This window comes from Euprymna scolopes, chromosome 16 (genome assembly GCF_053919585.1).
Source record: "Euprymna scolopes isolate OS-2025 chromosome 16, ASM5391958v1, whole genome shotgun sequence".
Taxonomy (NCBI): domain Eukaryota; kingdom Metazoa; phylum Mollusca; class Cephalopoda; order Sepiida; family Sepiolidae; genus Euprymna; species Euprymna scolopes.
This window is the reverse complement of record NC_136497.1, coordinates 133229138-133248803: the sequence shown is the minus strand read 5'-3', so window position 1 is coordinate 133248803 and position 19666 is coordinate 133229138. Positions and strand designations below refer to the sequence as shown.

The 19666-nt window shown below is 32.1% G+C and overlaps 1 protein-coding gene across 1 annotated transcript in view; it reads left to right on the top strand.

The window, feature by feature from the left end:
- LOC145296095 (uncharacterized) overlaps positions 1–19666 on the top strand; it is a 234630-nt gene that overhangs the window by 187913 nt on the left and 27051 nt on the right. The window contains exons 2-3 of the mRNA XM_080142235.1: positions 9857–9991; positions 15002–15434. Of these exons, the coding sequence (XP_079998361.1) occupies positions 15013–15434 (422 nt within the window). The 5' untranslated portion in view covers positions 9857–9991; positions 15002–15012. The remainder of the gene's footprint in view (positions 1–9856; positions 9992–15001; positions 15435–19666) is intronic.

Sequence of the window (19666 nt, the reverse complement as noted above, 5' to 3'; positions counted from 1 at the left end):
TACTGAATTTTAAATAGAATCATTTATTTAATCCATTTAAAATTATACTTGTAAAAGTGATAACAATAATTATGTATCACTAATAAAAATTTGATATCTACCTGTCTAAAGTCAAACCTATACTATAACTTCTTTTATTATTGTACATTTATTGGTAATAGATTGATTTTCTGTGCGTCTGAAGTCGAAAATATACTATTACTTTTATTAATTGTACTATTGTACGTCTTTCAATAAGGTAAACTTGGGGGGGGGGAGATTATGCGGAGGGTGTTAATATATAAAACGACTCGCACAGCCTATATATGGATGTTAGAAGGGGAAAAGGCGACAGGAAACCAATTCATTTTTAAACTAACTCAGTCGAGCACGTTTTTATGTAAAAGTAAAAAAAAAAAAAAAATTTAAATCAGGTGAAAGTTTCAAGCAACACAGAAATAAAAATGTCATAATATTCGTTTATATTCAAAATTATCCGGTAAAATTTAATGCCGGTTTTGGTTTTGCGGATGGGATAAAGGTGGCAAGCAAGATATAGTCCCGTTTGAATAATGATTATTTTCCTTGTAAATGAGATAAATGTCTCTCCTTTTTCCTCATATTAAAATATCTTTCTTGTTCACTTGACCGTGTCTTATTACAATATATTACATTCTTACTTGTGTCATTGTGGTTTAATGGAAAGTTTCGTATGATATTTCGGGAACATTTCCCTTCGTCAGATATGTGTTTCACTTTAATTTAAACGTGCATATGGAGGAGGTTCTAAAAGAGTGAGATTCAATAGAAATTGGAAAGAAACACACACACACACATATATATACATACATATATATATATATATATATATATATATATATATATATATATATATAGTAAAATAGACATCAGAAACAGGAAATCACAAGGAACAGACAATCTTGACTATCGCGTAAAATCCGCATCATAAAATTGCGAATTCTTCCAAGCGAGTTTATTCGCCATGTCGTCCTATCAGGCATTCCATCAGTGACAATGATGATGCTGTTTACTTGAGATACGATAACTCTAATCCGTCTTGAAACCTCGTATGAAATTAATTTGATATCCACCCGGAATCATTCAAACACTATCATGCTTGAATATATGGTTAAGTGGCGGTTTTAGTCGTTTACAACTGCTTTAAAGTTCACTCATTTTTCAACCAAATTTTAAACAATTATTACAGTTTATAGATCACATTCTCAGCTATATTGTGAAAATAAAATCAATTTTCGTTCATTAAAACAAAACTTCTGATGAATTTACTGGTGTTACAAATCGTAAAATAAAACGTAAGGAGGTGAGCGACGTTTTTATGACTGGCTTCTATAGCAACCTCTTTTTTAAACTATCTGTTTTTGTTATAACGTCATGTTATGATATAATACTCTTCACCTACTGTGAGAGAAAAACAAATATGGGGATGCAACATTGCAGCGATGGGGCAGTGCTGGTGCTTGATAGACAATGCGGTATTAATTAGTTTAGAAACATTTTTCCCCAGAAAGAGAGATTAGTGATTGAGCGACTATCGGCCTGTCTGTCATACTTACGTATTTTCATAGCGAAACGGGCAAACAAAAGGAAACTAGCCTATGTCTCTTAAAAAGAGATTGGTTAGAATCAAGGTAGTCTGCTCCTGTTTACTTCCGGTTTATGTTTCGCAGACGGGACGATAGTGACAAGAAAGATATGGTCTCTTCTGATTAATGTTTATCTTCCTCTCAGATAATTTAAAGGCCTTCCCATTTTCCGCATATTAAGACTGGCTTTTTTGTCCGCTTGACCATGTTTAATTATTAGGGCTATGACAGGAGAATATTCTTTTCCTTATTTTGACTCTCGAGTATATATCAGCTAATATCTTATATGTTTTTAGATGGAGTGATGTGGTTCTCGATTGATTAACTGTGTCTAACTGTGTCGGATATATACTCGAGAGTATAAGAATATTTTCTTGTCATAACCCTATTAACTTTACAGCTAAATGGACCGCAGAAAAACCGGAAGTCATAAAGAGGAAACCATCTTGACTATAACCAAGGGGTTCTGTCTGTAGGTTCATCTGTTTGTCTGTCATGCTAACCAGTGAAATGGAATTTAACGGGGGAAAAAAAATATCCTTGCTCATAATAGTAAATTGATGTTTGAAATGATCATTTAAAGTCTCGCCGTTTCTCGTTTTCCTTTTGTTCGCGTGAAGTTGAAGATGGCGGCGATATTTCGCGTTATGAGGCAAAGTTAGAAATCTATGTTTCAACATGCCGATCCGATAACCGGACAAGGAATGGGGAGTTGCATCCGACAGATTTACTATCAGCCAGGAAAATCTTTCTCCTCTATTCGCGAAAGAAAAACAGCGAGAAAAGGGCCCGTGGGGTGGGTGTGGGGCACTTGCGTAAAGTTGCGGGGGGAACTTTTCGCCTAACCGTTCGGATCGGGTGTCGCATATGAGGATGGAATGACACTTTTCTTTCTCTCGTCAAAAGTCTATTCGTTTCCCTAATCTGATGACCAACAGGGGTGATGATAGCCAACAACATCGGTTCTCGGACGTTAAGACTGCGAGTAGACACACCACCTCTCCTACTACTCTGTACAGGAATAAAGATCATGAAGGAAGGATATTCTTAGACAAAATTCTTTGGAAATATTCCTTTTAAAGCTACTGCTGAGAGACTGGTATTTCACATTCTGGAATTATATATATATATGTGTGTGTGTGTGTGGGGGGGGGGGTGTACATAAATAAATCGGAACCTTATGCGCATATAAGCAGTTATATTTTTATACATATATATATACATATATATATATATATTTATATATGTGTGTATATATATACACTAAACCATTGTGCGCATGTATGTATATGTGTGTGCGTGTATATATATATAGAGAGAGAGAGAAAGAGATAGAGAGAAGGAGATAGAGAGCGGTAGAGAGGTATGTATCTGTATACGTAAGACTATATATATATATATATATATATATATATATATATATATATATATATATTACATTGAGTTTAGAAAGAATTGAACAACGTAATTGACTATTTTTTTTTTTTGTCATTTTAGTCTTGATGAATTCCAGGACAATAATTCCTCTTGTCTGCTGGGATATTGAATTGGAGTGTATTTTAAGAATAACGCGTCGAATGTTGTCTTCCAAGTGGTCTACTGTGTTTACTTTATTGGCGTAGACATGAGCCATTTTGATATCCAGAGAATGCTTGTATTAATTATCCAAATTAATCGTATCTATTGCCAACCTTATCGGGTGTCAGTCTCTTCGTTGTGAATTGCCAAACATAGTCGGACTGAAAATAATCGATAGTTGCCAAGTTTGCAGTGAAAGAAAATAGAGCTGCCCATTTAAAATTGACGTTTTTAAAACGCACAATATATATATATATATATATATATATATATATATATATATATATATATATCCAATAAATGCGAGCATCAAAAGTAATATGGTTAAGCTTAAACATGGAAAAGTAAAGGACTAGGTGACTAAACTGGAAAAGAAAGGTCAAGATATTTTAGTAAACAATATAATAAATTTATAACTTACAATATTGCAGCATTAAGACTTGATTATGTAATGTTAAATTCTTAATGCTTCAATATTTTAAGTTATGAATTCATTATATTTTTTACTAGAATACTTTGTCCTTTACTTTTCCATGTTTAAGCTTAACCATATTACTTTTTATGCCGCATTTTTCTATTGGAATCCATGATTTTTTCATTTATTGTTTGTTTCATTTCAGTCTTATTTTTTTTTGCCCCCATAAACAGAAAATAGACATGTACGGCACTCATCTTTAATTTATTTATTATTTAACCGAAAGAGGAAGTTTCATGTATATACACATTCATATATTATATATAACATGCAAATACTAATATATATATATATATATATATATATGTATATATATGTATATGTATATATATGTATATGTATATATATGTATATGTATATATATATATATGTATATGTATATATATGTATATGTATATATATATGTATATGTATATATATATGTATATATATGTATATGCATATATATATGTATATATATGTATATGAAATAAAATGGAGGTGGAAGGACCTGGATACTCAACGTTTCGCCCGATTTATGCGGGCTTCTTCAAGAGGGATGGTCATTGACGAGAGAGTCGGGGGATTGGGGCTATATATAATGATGGGGGAGAGCAGCGTGTTTTCCTTATGTAAATTAGATGTCATATATACATGTATATACATTTTATGAGAGAAGAACTAATTAGAGTAAACTAGTGTAGTGGATTACGTCTAAAAGATAAAATATCGTAGAGATTAAAAATTGTGTTTGGAAATATAGCGGTGATAGATTAAATAAATAAAATGACACGAGATTACAAAAGAATTTTTTTTTTTTTTAAATTAGAAATAATTGAATTGGGATAAAATAGCGCAGTAACTTAAAAGATGGTATCTAAAAATAAGAATAGGAGGTGATAAAATGGAGTCAAAAAATAGATAATGATAAAATACAGTAAATAAGTAAAATAAAAATAAAATTAAGTGAAATTACGAATTTTTTTTTTTTTTTTTTCGCGTTTAACCGGTGTCTAAGTTGTTTTCTTTAATAATTATTTTCGACAGAAAGGGAGCAACGTGGAAAAAACCTTTTCTTTGCTTAATTATATTGCTGGAATGGGAGATTATAGCTGATTCAATTAAACGTCGTGTGGATCTGTTATGTATGTGTTTAAGGAAAGTTGCTTTGTTAAAATCAAAATGGTGGTCGTTTTCCATGATGTGACAAAATATGGCGTTGAGTGTATTGTTGTTTTTTACATCTCTTTTGTGTTTATATATTCTTTTATTTAAATTACATTGAGTTTCTCCTACGTATATTCTTCCACAATCAAGGCAGGGTATGGAATATATTCCGGCTTTGGTGTTAATGTTGGTATTAGTTATAATTTTTACGTGTTAGATCCCTAATTGTTAAAGAGTTTAGTTTTGTTATTTGAATGCCTGTCTTATTTAGGTTCTTATAGATTGTGTCGTTGTTATTATTAGTTGGTAATGTTAATTGTCTGTTGTGTGTCTGGCTATTTAAGGAATGGTCTCGGTTTCGGTTATGGTAAATTTTTAGTGCTTTTCTTTTTGTATTTGTATTATATATAGCCCCAATCCTCCGACTCTCTCGTCAATGATCATCCCTCTTGAAGAAGCCCGCATAAATCGGGCGAAACGTTGAGTATCCAGGTCCTTCCACCTCCATTTTATTTCATATCGTCGGATTTAATCCAGCTCAACAATCATATATGTATATATATATATATAAATATGTATGTATGTATATATATATGTATGTATATGTGTATATATGCATATATTTATGTATGTATATATATATGTATATGTATATATATAAATGTATATGTATATATATAAATGTATATGTATATATATGTATATATATATATAAATGTATATATATGTATATATATATGTGTATATATATGTATATATATCTATAAATATATATATATAAATGTATATATACATTTTTGGAAGTAAGGTACGATTATGAATACCTCTAGTATCAAATAATATTTATACACTGTGAAATTTACTCTATGTATAAAAATCAAATAGGTCAAAAATAACATATGAGAAAAATTTGGAATCAAGTCTCTCTTTGCTTTTTTTTTCAAATTATATGGATGAAACCCTTAATGTGTGACCTTAAGGGCAAATGCCACATAACAAACTACACAATTCATGGCATTAGCTTTCCAACGAGCCTTCATTAGTTAAATTCTGATCCATAGTCGGTGAGATTTAGAACTTATAAAATTACCAAAAAGGTGATATATATATATATATATATATATATATATATATATATATATATATATATATATACTGATAGCCAAATAGAATATATATATATATACACATACATACATATATATATATACATACATACATATATATAAATATATATATATATATATATATATATATATATATATATATATATATATATATATATATATATATACTGATAGCCAAATAGAATATTGCAATGCTTATATCTTTGGTTCTATGGGACGAAACTACTTGAGTTTTTTTTAAATTATAATACTTTTTTATGGTTAATACTTTATGACAAAAAACCCTATACTTTCAAACCAATAAAAATTGCTGAGATTTATATATATATATATATATATATATATATATATATATATATATATATATATATATATATATATTGCTTAGCAAAGGCCACAGAGGAGACAACTGAATTAGCAAAAGTGAAGCTGGTCTTCCGGACACTATATATATATATATATATATATATATAGTGTCCGGAAGACCAGCTTCACTTTTGCTAATTCAGTTGTCTCCTCTGTGGCCTTTGCTAAGCAATATATATATATATATATATATATATATATATATATATATATATATATATATATATTCCTTTAAATTTCTGTTTTGTGTATTAATGTTCATATTAACGACCATATTTTCTATTTATTTAAAAAGAAAAGACGACTTTTTATACATGGGTTTTTGAATTGCATTTATTTGCAAAATGTCTAGCTAATTTGCATATTTTATACCATTCAATTTAATTTATTCCTTATAAGGTTTTTCGTTTTTTTTATGGGTTGATCATCTTCAGTTTACTATTATTTTTTTTTATTTCAACATTATTTCAGCATGATTTCTATCAATACTATTTATTTAAAAAAAAAAACTACATTCAATGAATAATCTCATTTGCTTATATAATATAAAAGAAAACCTATTTTAATAATTAATTCGATGTCATTAATTTTGTATTGTAATAAAATCGTTTTAGAAATACTATTTAAGTTTGATTTATTTAAAAAAAAGTTTTTCTAATTAAATTTGTATTTAATTTAATACATTTTAAAATTTTAATAGCTGAAAACAGTTGCGTTTACAGCCGGATATGTAACTATTTATTTCAGCTCTGAGAGATATTTTCTTTACGTTTGATTTTCATGTACCAAGAATGATTTATGATTCCCTAAATCCAACATGGTGTCCCATTTTGTAACAAGTTTAGATATTCCTTGTATCTTAAATACTATGTTACTAATTCCTCAGCGTGCAAAATGTTTCGATCAGGCAATACCAGTACTTACAGCTACTGTGGGGGAGGGGTGCATACATGTACGTACATCTATATAAGTTGGTCACTTAAGCTTGCATGCGCAGATCATGATGTTATGATTATTAGATCACGATGGACAGACGTCTCGACATTTAAAAATAAATGTTTAAATTTAAACGATATTTCTCGCGGTTTAAGTTGGCCGTGTGATTTATTCCTTGCTAATAAAGTCAGATATGTCTTCGTGGCTGGGTTTGAATCTCTGCACTAATGATAGTGTCCGTATTATTTAAAAGTTATACATATATATATATATACATATATATATATATACGCACACACACATATATATATACATATATATATATATAGAGAGAGAGAGAGTTTTAAAATTATTATAGTAAAAATTATATATAAATATGTATGTATATATATATATATATATATATATATATATATATATATATATATATATATAGAGAGAGAGAGAGAGAGAGAGAGAGAGAGAATAAATGACAAAAGTTATATTCCAAAATTCATGATGTTGACCATCTTATAATTCATTCCTTTAATTCAGTTGATTTATATATATATATATATATATATATGTGTATATATATATGTATATATATATGTATATATATATATATGTATATATATATATATATATATATATATATATATATATATATATATATATATAAAGAACAACAGTATAGTTACATTCGAAGCTCCAAATATTTATTTTTCATGCAAAACAGCTCTTCCAGCGTATTACAATATCGGTACATTTTTTACAAAGCCGTTTTGTTATGCAGCAACAAGCAATTATTATTATGTCAATCTCGTTTCTTTTCGTGCATAAACTCTTCAGAAAAATAAGAAATTCTTTGCTTAGATAAAAAAAACGAAGTGCATGACAATATAATGCTGCAAGAAAAAAAAATTCATAGTAGACTTAACACCGTGTGTTTGTTCCGGCAGCCATCTTTGTTCATACAATATATATATATGCATGTATCCATTTATTTCCCGCCCTTTGAATAAACAACCGCGAAAACGATCCAGATTTTACCGAAATCTTCACATGTCTTATACAAGTATTCCGTTTCGATTCGGCGTTCGATTTACCCGCGTTAAGCAAACGCCAGTCGTTTTGTAAGATGCGAATCCCGGTGTCTGATTACCACGGCAGATGCATTAACTACTCGGCTATTCGGCCTGGCTCTTCTCCATCGCCACTTACCGCCGGGCTTTTAGGGAATTGCCACTTTCGACCGATGGTTCATTGTAAATATTTACAACCGAGATAAGAAAAACCGACCGTGTCACGCGTCAAAAAGACCAGCAGACCCGCCATTTTGCTTTCGGGTAATACCTCGAACGGTGGTTGATTGGCCCCTGCTCATTCCCTTCCTCAAGAGGAATTTGGGTCTGGTCACGGTTGGAATTTGGGAAAAATTCGATTCATTTGCGGATATCAACATAATTGGTAACATTGTGATCAATTTTACTACAGTAGAAGAAATCGGTATAGTAAAAAAAAATAAATAAAATAAAATAAATAATATTTTATTGATTAAAAAAAGAAAAACCTGTACCGTGTTATCTGGTTAGTTAACAGATTTTCAAATTTCTTAAACCGATGAATTTGTATTATACTGAAATTATAATTCATTAGCGGGACCTATGGAAATTCCGCAGGGGACTCATTCATATGTAATATAAAATATTGATGTTGAAATTCTATGGATGTTCGTCGTAAATGAAGAGACCCTGATATTATTTTGGGTCTTTTGTCAAAACTGCAATATATATATATATATATATATATATATATATATATATATATATATATATTTATTTATTTATTTTTAAAACAGTAATCTACGTAAATGCATGTTTCGGGGGTTTACCCCTCTTCAGCGTAGCTTGATTGTTATTAGGACTCGAACCCTGGACCTTATGTACTTATTTACTATGCCTCCCCACGGGACAGAATTAGACACCAGGGTCGTTTTTTAACGTGGAGAAAAGGTACAAAAATAAAAATTGTCTCAGACGTGTAGGATTTCTCCTCCACCGAAAGAGAACAAGAAATGGAAGTGCAGCATCTGAAGAACAGATACTACACTTTTCAGTCCAGGATCTTATCCATTACCCTATGATGCCATAGACGACTTACTATTTAGTGTTTATCGTTTATATATTTACGTAATATTACCCTATGATGCCATAGACGACTTACTTATTTAGTTTATATATTTACGTAATATTATCGTTTATATATTTACGTAATATTACCCTATGATGCCATAGACGACTTACTTATTTAGTTTATATATTTACGTAATATTATCGTTTATATATTTACGTAATATTACCCTATGATGCCATAGACGACTTACTTATTTAGTGTTTATCGTTTATATATTTACGTAAATTTTTTTTTTGTTGTTGTTGATTTTTTTTTAACAGTAAATCGTGAAAAGGTGAAGTGTGGTGGTAGAACAGATATTACACGTTGTTTCTAGTCGTTAAGATATTTATTAGACAAAACCTGACCTAGTAGAATAAGAAGTTTTTGTGTATTATTATCGTTCACATCAATAGATTTTTCTAGCATTTTTCATTTATTACTGCTTATTTTGCTTCTTATATTTTCAGACTTGATTTGGGATCGCTGTGACAATTCTTTCTTCTGGTTCGCTGAATAATGCCTGGTGTACTTGTAAGCATTGTTTAATTCGACCTTGTACCATTCCGACATATTGTGTGCTAAATCTAGACAGTTTGGTTATGGTAGGTGTTGTTTTTGCTTAAGTCGAGTTGTCTTCAATAAGATTCCAGACTTTTTTGGACAGGCATTTAAATTGGCGTAGACAATTGAAAATGTTTTTGTTATACCTCTTACTGATCAATTTCTATGATTTCAGGTTCAAATGAACAGCTACAACAAGATTTGGAATACACAATACTAAAGCTTGATTGCCACAGCTGGTGAATTTCAAAAATGCAATCTTGATGTGAGAACACTTTAGAAGAACGATATGCATTAAAATTCTGTTTTAAACTTGGAAAAATGCCATAGAAATTTATGAAATGCTCCAGACTGATTTTGGACCATCTTGCACGATTTAAACATCAATTTTAGAGTGGTATAAGATATTCAAGGAAGGCAGGGAGTCTGTGAGGGATGATGAGAGGTATAGGAGGAATAAGGAAGTCAGAACACCAGAGTTGATTGGCCAAATAAAGAATTTCACGAGTAAAGACCGTAGGATTACTATAGATACTATAAGTGCACAGTTTGATGTCAGTGTGGGGATGTACGCACAAATATTTGCGAGAAACTTAAAATGTGGAAGATTTGCGCGAAGTTTGTCCCAAGAGTAACTAGAGTTTCATATGTTTACTATCAATAAAAGTGGCTATTCGAAAAAACCTGAAAACTTATTGAAGGCACCTCATAAATATTTTGATATTGTATATTTTTGTTTGCTAACATGTGCAGTCTTTAAAAAAAAACCTTTGCATGAATACATTAATTCTTCAATGGACCTGTATTTAATAAAGATTGTTAGGGAAATCTCAAATGAAGATCTAATTGCCCCTGTCTGTGGTTTTGTTTTGCTCCTGGTCACAGCACCATTTTTATATTTACCTCTTAACTTTTTTTCTCCTTCCGTATGCTTAGTATTTGTTTAGAGAATGTCCTACTAGTGGAACACATTATCATTGTATTACTTTGCTGAAATCTACGACTGTAATCATTTCTAAAAGTCTTTAAATGTGATTATTTTTGTCACTTTTTTACGCGTCTTTCACGCGTTCATTCGTTCTTTACTTATTTGTTTTGTTTTAGTGTTTCATTTCAGGGCTGCACATTTTCTCGCTGTTTCTTCTTCGTTATCGTCTTCTTCTTCCTTTTCTACTTGTTCTCCTTCTTCATTATTCACGCCATGGATTCGTCTAGTGCAGTGTTTATCAACCTTTGATGACCCGTGGCATTCTTACCGATACTTGCGATCCTCTGCACTTCAACACAAAAATGGAGATTTCGTTTATTTAGTTACTCTAAAATTATAAATCAAAGTGAACATTTTGCTTAAAATAACTCAGTGACTTATATTTGGCTCAAAGCCAATATCAAGATGGTGTCTGAATTATATTTTAATGGTCATCAGATCAGAAAATACATTTGCAAAGGTATTTTGTAGTGAATTGCTTGGCATCCCTAGGAGGTCAAGGCGCTCGTTTGAGAAACACTACTATAGTGATTGTCACATCAATTCACCCAGCTTCCTCGTGCGCATGGCCGTATCCCTCATCAGCGGAGCTAGCCAAATACATTTATACGCGTACAGAAAAAAAGGAAACTAGGACGTTCGCTAGTATTAGTTTTAAAGTATATTCTATAGAAAAATAGTTAACACGTGAGTCAGTTAATTATGTTATTAAGGATAAATGTGGGGACACAGCGGAAATCTCAAAGTAGCATTTCACTCTTGGCGATTATCTAAGCTTTCTTTTCATTAATGCCGATCTGTACCGCGCAAAGTCCATAAACAAATTGATCTGAAACTTTTGTTCTTTGTTATTCGTGACGTCATTCGTCATGTCAACTTAGTTGTTTTTTTTTAATAATAATTGGTGATGTTCCCGGTAGTATGGGTGACAATAAGTCTTCCTAGACTTCCAGTGCTCTCTACCTCTTTCAAGAACTATTGTAACTCACTTTGCGTTATAGCAACAGCCGGTCACCAAATATTGCTCGCTGGCAGCGGCCATTTGTCTTCACTGAATTGCAGGTTGCAATAAGCATCCCAAAGGTCCCAGTACTCTTCACATCCATAGAGTGGAGGTCTGATTAGTGCTTTCCCTATTTTATCTTTCGATTCTTCTTCATCCTTCACGACTATTTTCTTTTTTATTTATTTATTTGTTATGTCGAAGTTAAGCTTGTAAGATTCCTTGCATATTTTATTTTTTTCCCGTGTTTATATGGTTTTCTTTCCATCGTTTTATTTTATTTCTGTTTTATTTATGTGGGCTGGTTTCTGCATTCGAAGGTTTTCCTAAAGATGTCATCTGGTTTTTTGGGGGGCATTATTGTCTGCTACATAGTCTCAATCTTCCCTTTGATTCCAATTTCTCCTAGTCATTTTCACCAAGGTTTTCGAGAATATTCCTCGGGTTCCTACAATAATCGATATTATGTTGATATTAACGTTTTCTTATCCTTTTGTTATTATTATTATTATTATCATTATCATTATTATTATTATTATTATTATTATTATTATTATTATTATTCATTGTTGTTGTTATTGTTGTTGTCTGCAATTGAATTTTATATTATCAATGAACCTTTTTGTTATGCCAAACACGATTAATGCCTCGACACTTTTTTATTAGATTATATATATATATATATATATATATATATATATATATATATATATATATATATATATATATATATATAAATCGACAGACTTATTCGCTGTATCACGGCTCTTCATTGCGTCTAGAATAGCAACTACCTCAAGCAAAGAATGAAACTCGACCGCCTAGGCGACAGCTTGTAACCATTACGACGTGTGTGTGTGTGTGTGTGTGTGTGTGTGTGTTGGAATAAATTCTCCCTTTCACCTATTCGGTATCCCCAAATAGAGAGTGGCATATATACTGTTTAAAATATAATTATCCACCGACACGTGTTTCGTTGTCTACGACTAATCAAAAAGTATCGCAAAACAAATAAATAACATCTGCGAAAATCACAATACATTCAGCATTCACGTGAGATAGCCCAGTGGTACACGTTTAGGTTTCTTTCCATGGGGTCCCGATTTCGAACCTACTTAGATTACGCCAGTCTGATGAGACGATACACGTGTCAGTGGATAAGTATATATATATATATATATATATATATATATATATATATATATATATACTCGTGAGGAAAAAAAAAATTGGCCAAACAAATTTTGTACATTTTATTGCACTAAAAGCTATATTGAACAAAGAACAATTGAACAAGAAAACTTAAACGTGACTAATAACACAGAACAAGACATTTATTTTGATAAATGCTTAGGGTGGAATCGCATTCCGTTTTGATTTCTTTAAAAGATCAATCCTTTTAGACATGCTCTCAACCAAAGTGGAGCACAGTGAAGAGGAGATGCTATTCCATTTGCTTTGCACAGCTTCCCACAGTCTGCCATAATTCGAAAAAGTTCTTCCATCCAACGTACGAGATATTATGGATCAAATAATCTCGACTGGGTTTTAATCGGGTCTTTGACCAGGCCAAAATATCACATCAATTGAATTATCAGAAAAAACATTTTTTTTTTTTACTTTAGCAGTGTGTGCAGCGGCATTATAATGTTGAAAAATAATGTTCTGGGATATTCCCAGATTCATAATACATACATATATATATACATATATACATATATACATATATATATATATATATATATGTATGTATATATATATATATGTATGTATATATATATATATATATATATATATATATATATATATATATATATATATATATATATATATATATATATACATATAACTCGACCGCCCAGACGATATATGTTGTTTTTTTTTTGTTTTGTTTTTTTTTTTTGTTTGGGATATTATGGAATGAATTCAATTAATTATTTATATGGAAGCGCATTTTTACCTAAATGCGAGTTGTGGATGATTTTCCCTTTGACCATTTTTTTTTTACACAGTGATCATCACTTATCAAGGCCCGGAAGCCACTCTGGGATAAGGGTTATTGCAAGTACATTACGTTGCTACCCTCAAATAGGTAGCCGCATATGTATTATTTTTCATCAGATAGCATTTGCAAATGAATTTGCATCATCGCAACAGCCGCTTACCATTGATTTCTCGCTTGTAGTGGCCATTGGTTTATAGTGTAATTTGAGTGGCACTCAGTCTCCCCAAGGTCCCAGTTCTCTTTGCGCTTGTCCAGCCGAGATTTTGGTATCACTTTTTTATTGGGAGGAACGGTGATGAAACAATGGGGGGATGCATGATGGGGGTGTAGAACTTGTAGATATGCAGTCTCGGTGTTCTTCATTCCCTGTAACGCTTATTCGTTATATTGTCTTGTATTATTCTCCGCATTCAAGGGTTTTCCTTAATATTTCAGTCGTTTTCATTATCGTTAGTCGTTGTATTTTTGCAGTTATTCCTCTGATTCCAATTTCTGACATTCTTTTTTCGAAGTTTTTCGGAATTGTTCCTAGGGCTCCTACTATTATCGGTACTATTTTGATTTACTTCATCATCCAAATCCCTTTTAACTCTCTGGCTAGCTCTGTGTATTTGCTTCGTTTCTCCTTTTCTTTCATACTCACCCTGTGGTCATCTGGGACAGCAAAGTCTACGATTTGACAGGATTTTTCTTTCTTGTTAATTATTACGACATCTGGTCTTCTTGCTTGGATGGGTTTGTCCGTCTGTATGTCCATGTCCCATAGGATTTTGTGGTTCTCGTTTTCGAGTGATGTTGCGGGTTTATGCTTGTACTATTTGTCTGTACGCTCAAAATTATTATTATTAATAATATTATTATTATTATTAATAATAATAATAATATATAATAATAATAATAATAATAATAATAATAATAATAATAATAATAATATGTAATTGTTATAGCCGTCGTTGAAATTATTGTTGTTGCTGTTTTCAATTTAATTTTATATTAATTTATCTTTTTTGTTATAACGAATATTAAATCTCTGACTCTTTTCTTTATTGGACTAGATTTTTTCAATATGGCTGCTGATTGCACTTCCGATGTAAACCGGAAATCAGTGGCGATCCCGAGTCACCGTCATCACATGTCATCCACAGCATCTTCTTCCTGCTATTCATCATCCTCGTCATCTTCATCGTCTTCCCCATCGTCTTGCTCGTCCAGTCCGAAGATCATGTTGTCCAGCACAAGTCAGGTCGCCGTCAAATTGGAAACGCAGACTAAAATGGCGCCTCTGTCAACAAATCACCAAACGACAAACGCTGCTTCTGTGCGCAGGCTTCTGCGCACTCCGAAATGCGCCAGATGTCGCAACCATGGTGTAGTTTCCTGTCTGAAAGGACACAAGAGGTATTGTCGATGGCGTGACTGCCAGTGTGCAAACTGTCTGCTTGTGGTCGAACGCCAAAGGGTCATGGCGGCACAAGTAGCTCTTCGACGGTAAGTATCATATAAGATTTAGTATTAGATTAGTTTAATTTAGAACAAGTTATATATATAATTATTACAATAATAATTTATATATATATATATATATATATATATATATATAGAGAGAGAGAGAGAGAGAGAGAGAGAGAGAGAAAGAGAGAGAGTAAAATGATTCATAATTTTGAATTAAAAATCAGTTTCAAAGGGAAAACAAACAAAGTCAATAGTTTGTACGATCGTTTCGGAAACGATGTTTTTATTGAAATAGACAATATTTCTTGAGCAATAATTTGATAAGAAGATTTTTATATTTAAACAAAGTCTCCTCATCAGCAAAAAAAATGGGGGTGTTAAAACACCAAAATAAACTAGCATTTTTGTATTAAAGCTCTTCGACTTTGTATTGAAGCTGTTTTCCGCCCGTTTTTAAAGTTTGTTATTATTTTAGTCCATCTAATTTCTTGGTATGTTGTTAAAAGTTGTCTCTGAATGGTTGAAATAATTATTTTAACAACATGCCTACGGTATTTCTGTTAATCATCATCAGTTAATCATGTTAATCATCATCAGTTAATCATGTTAATCATGCAGTCCGTCAATCTTGACGATGACTAGTCGGGGCCCTAGTGCGTTATCTCTCGGTGTTGGCGTAGTCTCACTCCATCGCCACAGGACTTTCCACATTGGCTCCAAACTTGCTTGCGCAGTTTAGGTGCAGTATCTGTTGCGCATCAGATAGACACCCTCTGAACCTTCAATGTTCATTTCCAGTGGAGCGAACCCACGACGATTGGCAGCAGAGGAGGCCGCAGCTTCTAGCCGAAAGTAATCTCAACGAGGTAGACAGTCGTCCTATCATATCCGCTACTACGCCTTTTCTTTCTGGATGAGGTTCCATAGGCTTTTAAGGAAAACTGCCAGGCATCAGTAGGATTTGAAGTCAGAGTTCCCATCTTTTAACCTTTTGTGTGCCCACAAGGCAGTGGTGTTTAATTTTGAGGTCGGTTCCCCTAGTTTTCGCCCAACAAAGGACATCTACAAGACAGTGGAGTAGGGGTTGGTAGCGTGCCAGGACATGCCCAAACATCGGTGGGCCATAACGCACTACCTCTGGGGTCCCCTACTACTTCGAGATCTCATACAAGTTTAGCTTGGAGCCGCAAGGCATCCAGTTACCGTGTGTGGCCAACGTGGAGGCACTGTAGGAATCTTGATGATGGAGAGGCTATGGACAGTCAGGGAAGACTTATGTATAGCTGTTCCCTTTTCACCGCGAGGTAAGCCAACGGTGTTAGCTGAAAGCTAATAAGTAAGAAATCTGCATTAATTAAAATATAATATTTATGTGTATTTTGTGAGCAATCTATGCTCGGCGGCTTGCTAGTAAACACACACACACACACACACACACACAAATATATATATATATATATATATGAGTAAAAATAAAATAAAAATGCAAGCGATGGTTGACGTTATGTTATTTGAGAAGGAAAACCGAGAATTAATAAAATAGTAATCAACGTTTCGTCCCTATTATTTCACGAAATCCTGATGATGTCCTCTGAAATAGGGACGAAACATTGATTACTTTTTTATTAATTCTTGGTTTTCCCTCTCAAATAACATATATATATATATATATATATATATATATATATATATATATATATATATATATATATATATATAAAAGAGTGTAGCCATAAAAAATTGTGGGTTTTTTAGCCTTTTATCATATTTTTATTTAAAAATATTTTTATAACGCGTTTCGTTTGCTTCAGATATTTTCGTGAAAAGTTTTTTTTTAAAATGGGAGTTTGAAATGTTATTTTTTCTCTCGTTGGAATTACACAACCATCACTTATATATATATATATATATATATATATATATATATATATATATATATATATATATATAATGTGTGTGTGTGTGTGTGTGTGTATAAATATATATGTGTATATGCGTATATATATATGTGTGTGTATATATATGCATACATATGTATATATATATATACATATATATATACATATATATGTGTGTGTGTGTGTGTATAAATATATATGTGCATATGTGTATATATATGTGTGTGTGTATATATATGCATAAATATATATATATATATATATATATATATATATAAGAAAACTTAGTTTTCTCATTTAGCTGAAATTTTGCATGTGCAATGATATATAGCTCTATGGATTATATAGTAAATTGCTGTTCTATATTAATCGTGATTTCTGATTTACTTGTGTTTGAACTGAGCCAGGTATGTCATTGAACCTGTTTCGTGTCGAATTGAGATAACACCGCGGTTTAATCGCTAACACCTAATGTGATGAAAATTATGTTCATGCGACAAATCGTGTTTTATTTTTGTTGTCTTTGTAAAATATTAGTAAGTGAAGAACCATTTCGAATTAAAATCAAGTTAGTATTACGCATGTAATTTTAAGAATAACACATTGAAAATATGTATATACGCTGAAATAATCGCTAACTTGCGGTTGCAGCATATATTGTTGTTTTCTAGTTTTTATTTCAGCATATGTTTTTTTTTATATTACGTACGTAATACTAAACAGATTTTAATTCAAAATGGTTTCTCACTCACTAATAATTAACAAACAATAAAATGAATTGATATTTATCACCTGTGTAACATTTTTTTCATCGCCTTATGTTCAGGCAGCTAAACTACGGTTTTACCGGCATATATTAGAAAACAAGTGAAGCATGCATGGTCCAGTGAAGGATACATAAAAAAATGACTAAGTTCAGCATTTGCCCCCACCACATCCCCATTTATCCCTAAAATCCCCAGGGGACATAAAAACCTGGTGAAAATGAAAAAAACATTTCAGTTTTATGCTTTAACATATTTAAATTTGAGTTCAACACCATGCAAAACTGTTATTGCCCCCCCCTATTTCGGCCCAAAAGTCCCCAAGGTATTAACATATTTAAATTTGAGTTCAGCACCATGCAAAACTGCTAAATAGGCATACACAGAAAATTTTAGACAAATATGGTAAAATAGTCAAAAAAAATGGAGTTTTATTATCCCTAAAAGAACCCCTGGGGCACACCCAAGAGTCATCGCGAAGTATAGACAAATAAAATTATATAGAAATCAGTTAGTTACACAAAATGGTCAATTTTAGCCATTTTGACTCAAAAGCACCCCCAGGGGAGCAACCGGAGTTTTCCTGGAAAATCTGTTCTGTTACTTTTTTACTTATATCATATTTAATATATATTATTCCTTAATTGGAATTCATTTTTGAGATGAGCATTATATATATATTAATTTATTTTTATTTCGGACTAAAACGTGGATTTATAAGATCAAAGAATCCAACCTTGATCGCCCTTCGGGGCCCGTAGCGCAGTTGATAGAGACGTTGAATCTCTACAGTTCCAGATGAACATTGTCTGAAGATAGCGGTTTCAATCCCACCCAAGGCATACCAGAGGTTTACTTGGCCAAAATGTGGTGAGACGACAACAACTACGGATGGCAGTGATGGCTGAGAATGCAGTTAGGAGATTCGAAGTTCCTATCCGTCGCGGTTACCACCTGACGAAGGCCAGAGGAATTAGTTGGCCGAAACGTTGTGAATAAACAAACCAATAAAAGATGAAAAACAACAACTAATAAAGATGGGAATAATAGTCCGAAATAAAAATAAATTAATATCATATCTAATGTTTGTGCAAATTTTCAAAAAATTCCAAGACGTAGTTATTGAGAAAAGTGAGGACGGACGAACGGACGAACGGACGAACGGACAATTGTGAATTTACAAGTCCACCCTCCTTTTGTCGGGGGATCAAAAAACTATTCATAGAAACTCCGCTATACGCTAAGTACGCGAAAGAAGACAAGGTAATTCTGTAATTCTTTACAGTTGTTGTAATAGAAGAGTTCGTGCTGTGAATATCTTATAAAAGGGAATCAGAGGTTAGAGCTCCATTGAGCGTCTTCTGATATCGTTGAGAAAAAGAACGGTCTTGTCTATTGGAGAAAAAAAAAACAGAGAAAAGAAAAAGAAAAACAAACGTTAAACCGGTTAACCCCTCACGAAGCGTTAGAAGCCCTATTAGGTTCAGTTTCCCGCTGGTTAGAGACAATTTACCCCGGAAGAAAACGTTTGGAAACACAACGGCGACATCCCCCCCTTTTTTTAACAAGTCCCACGTCGATTGAAAACGGATCCGGCTCTCCTTTT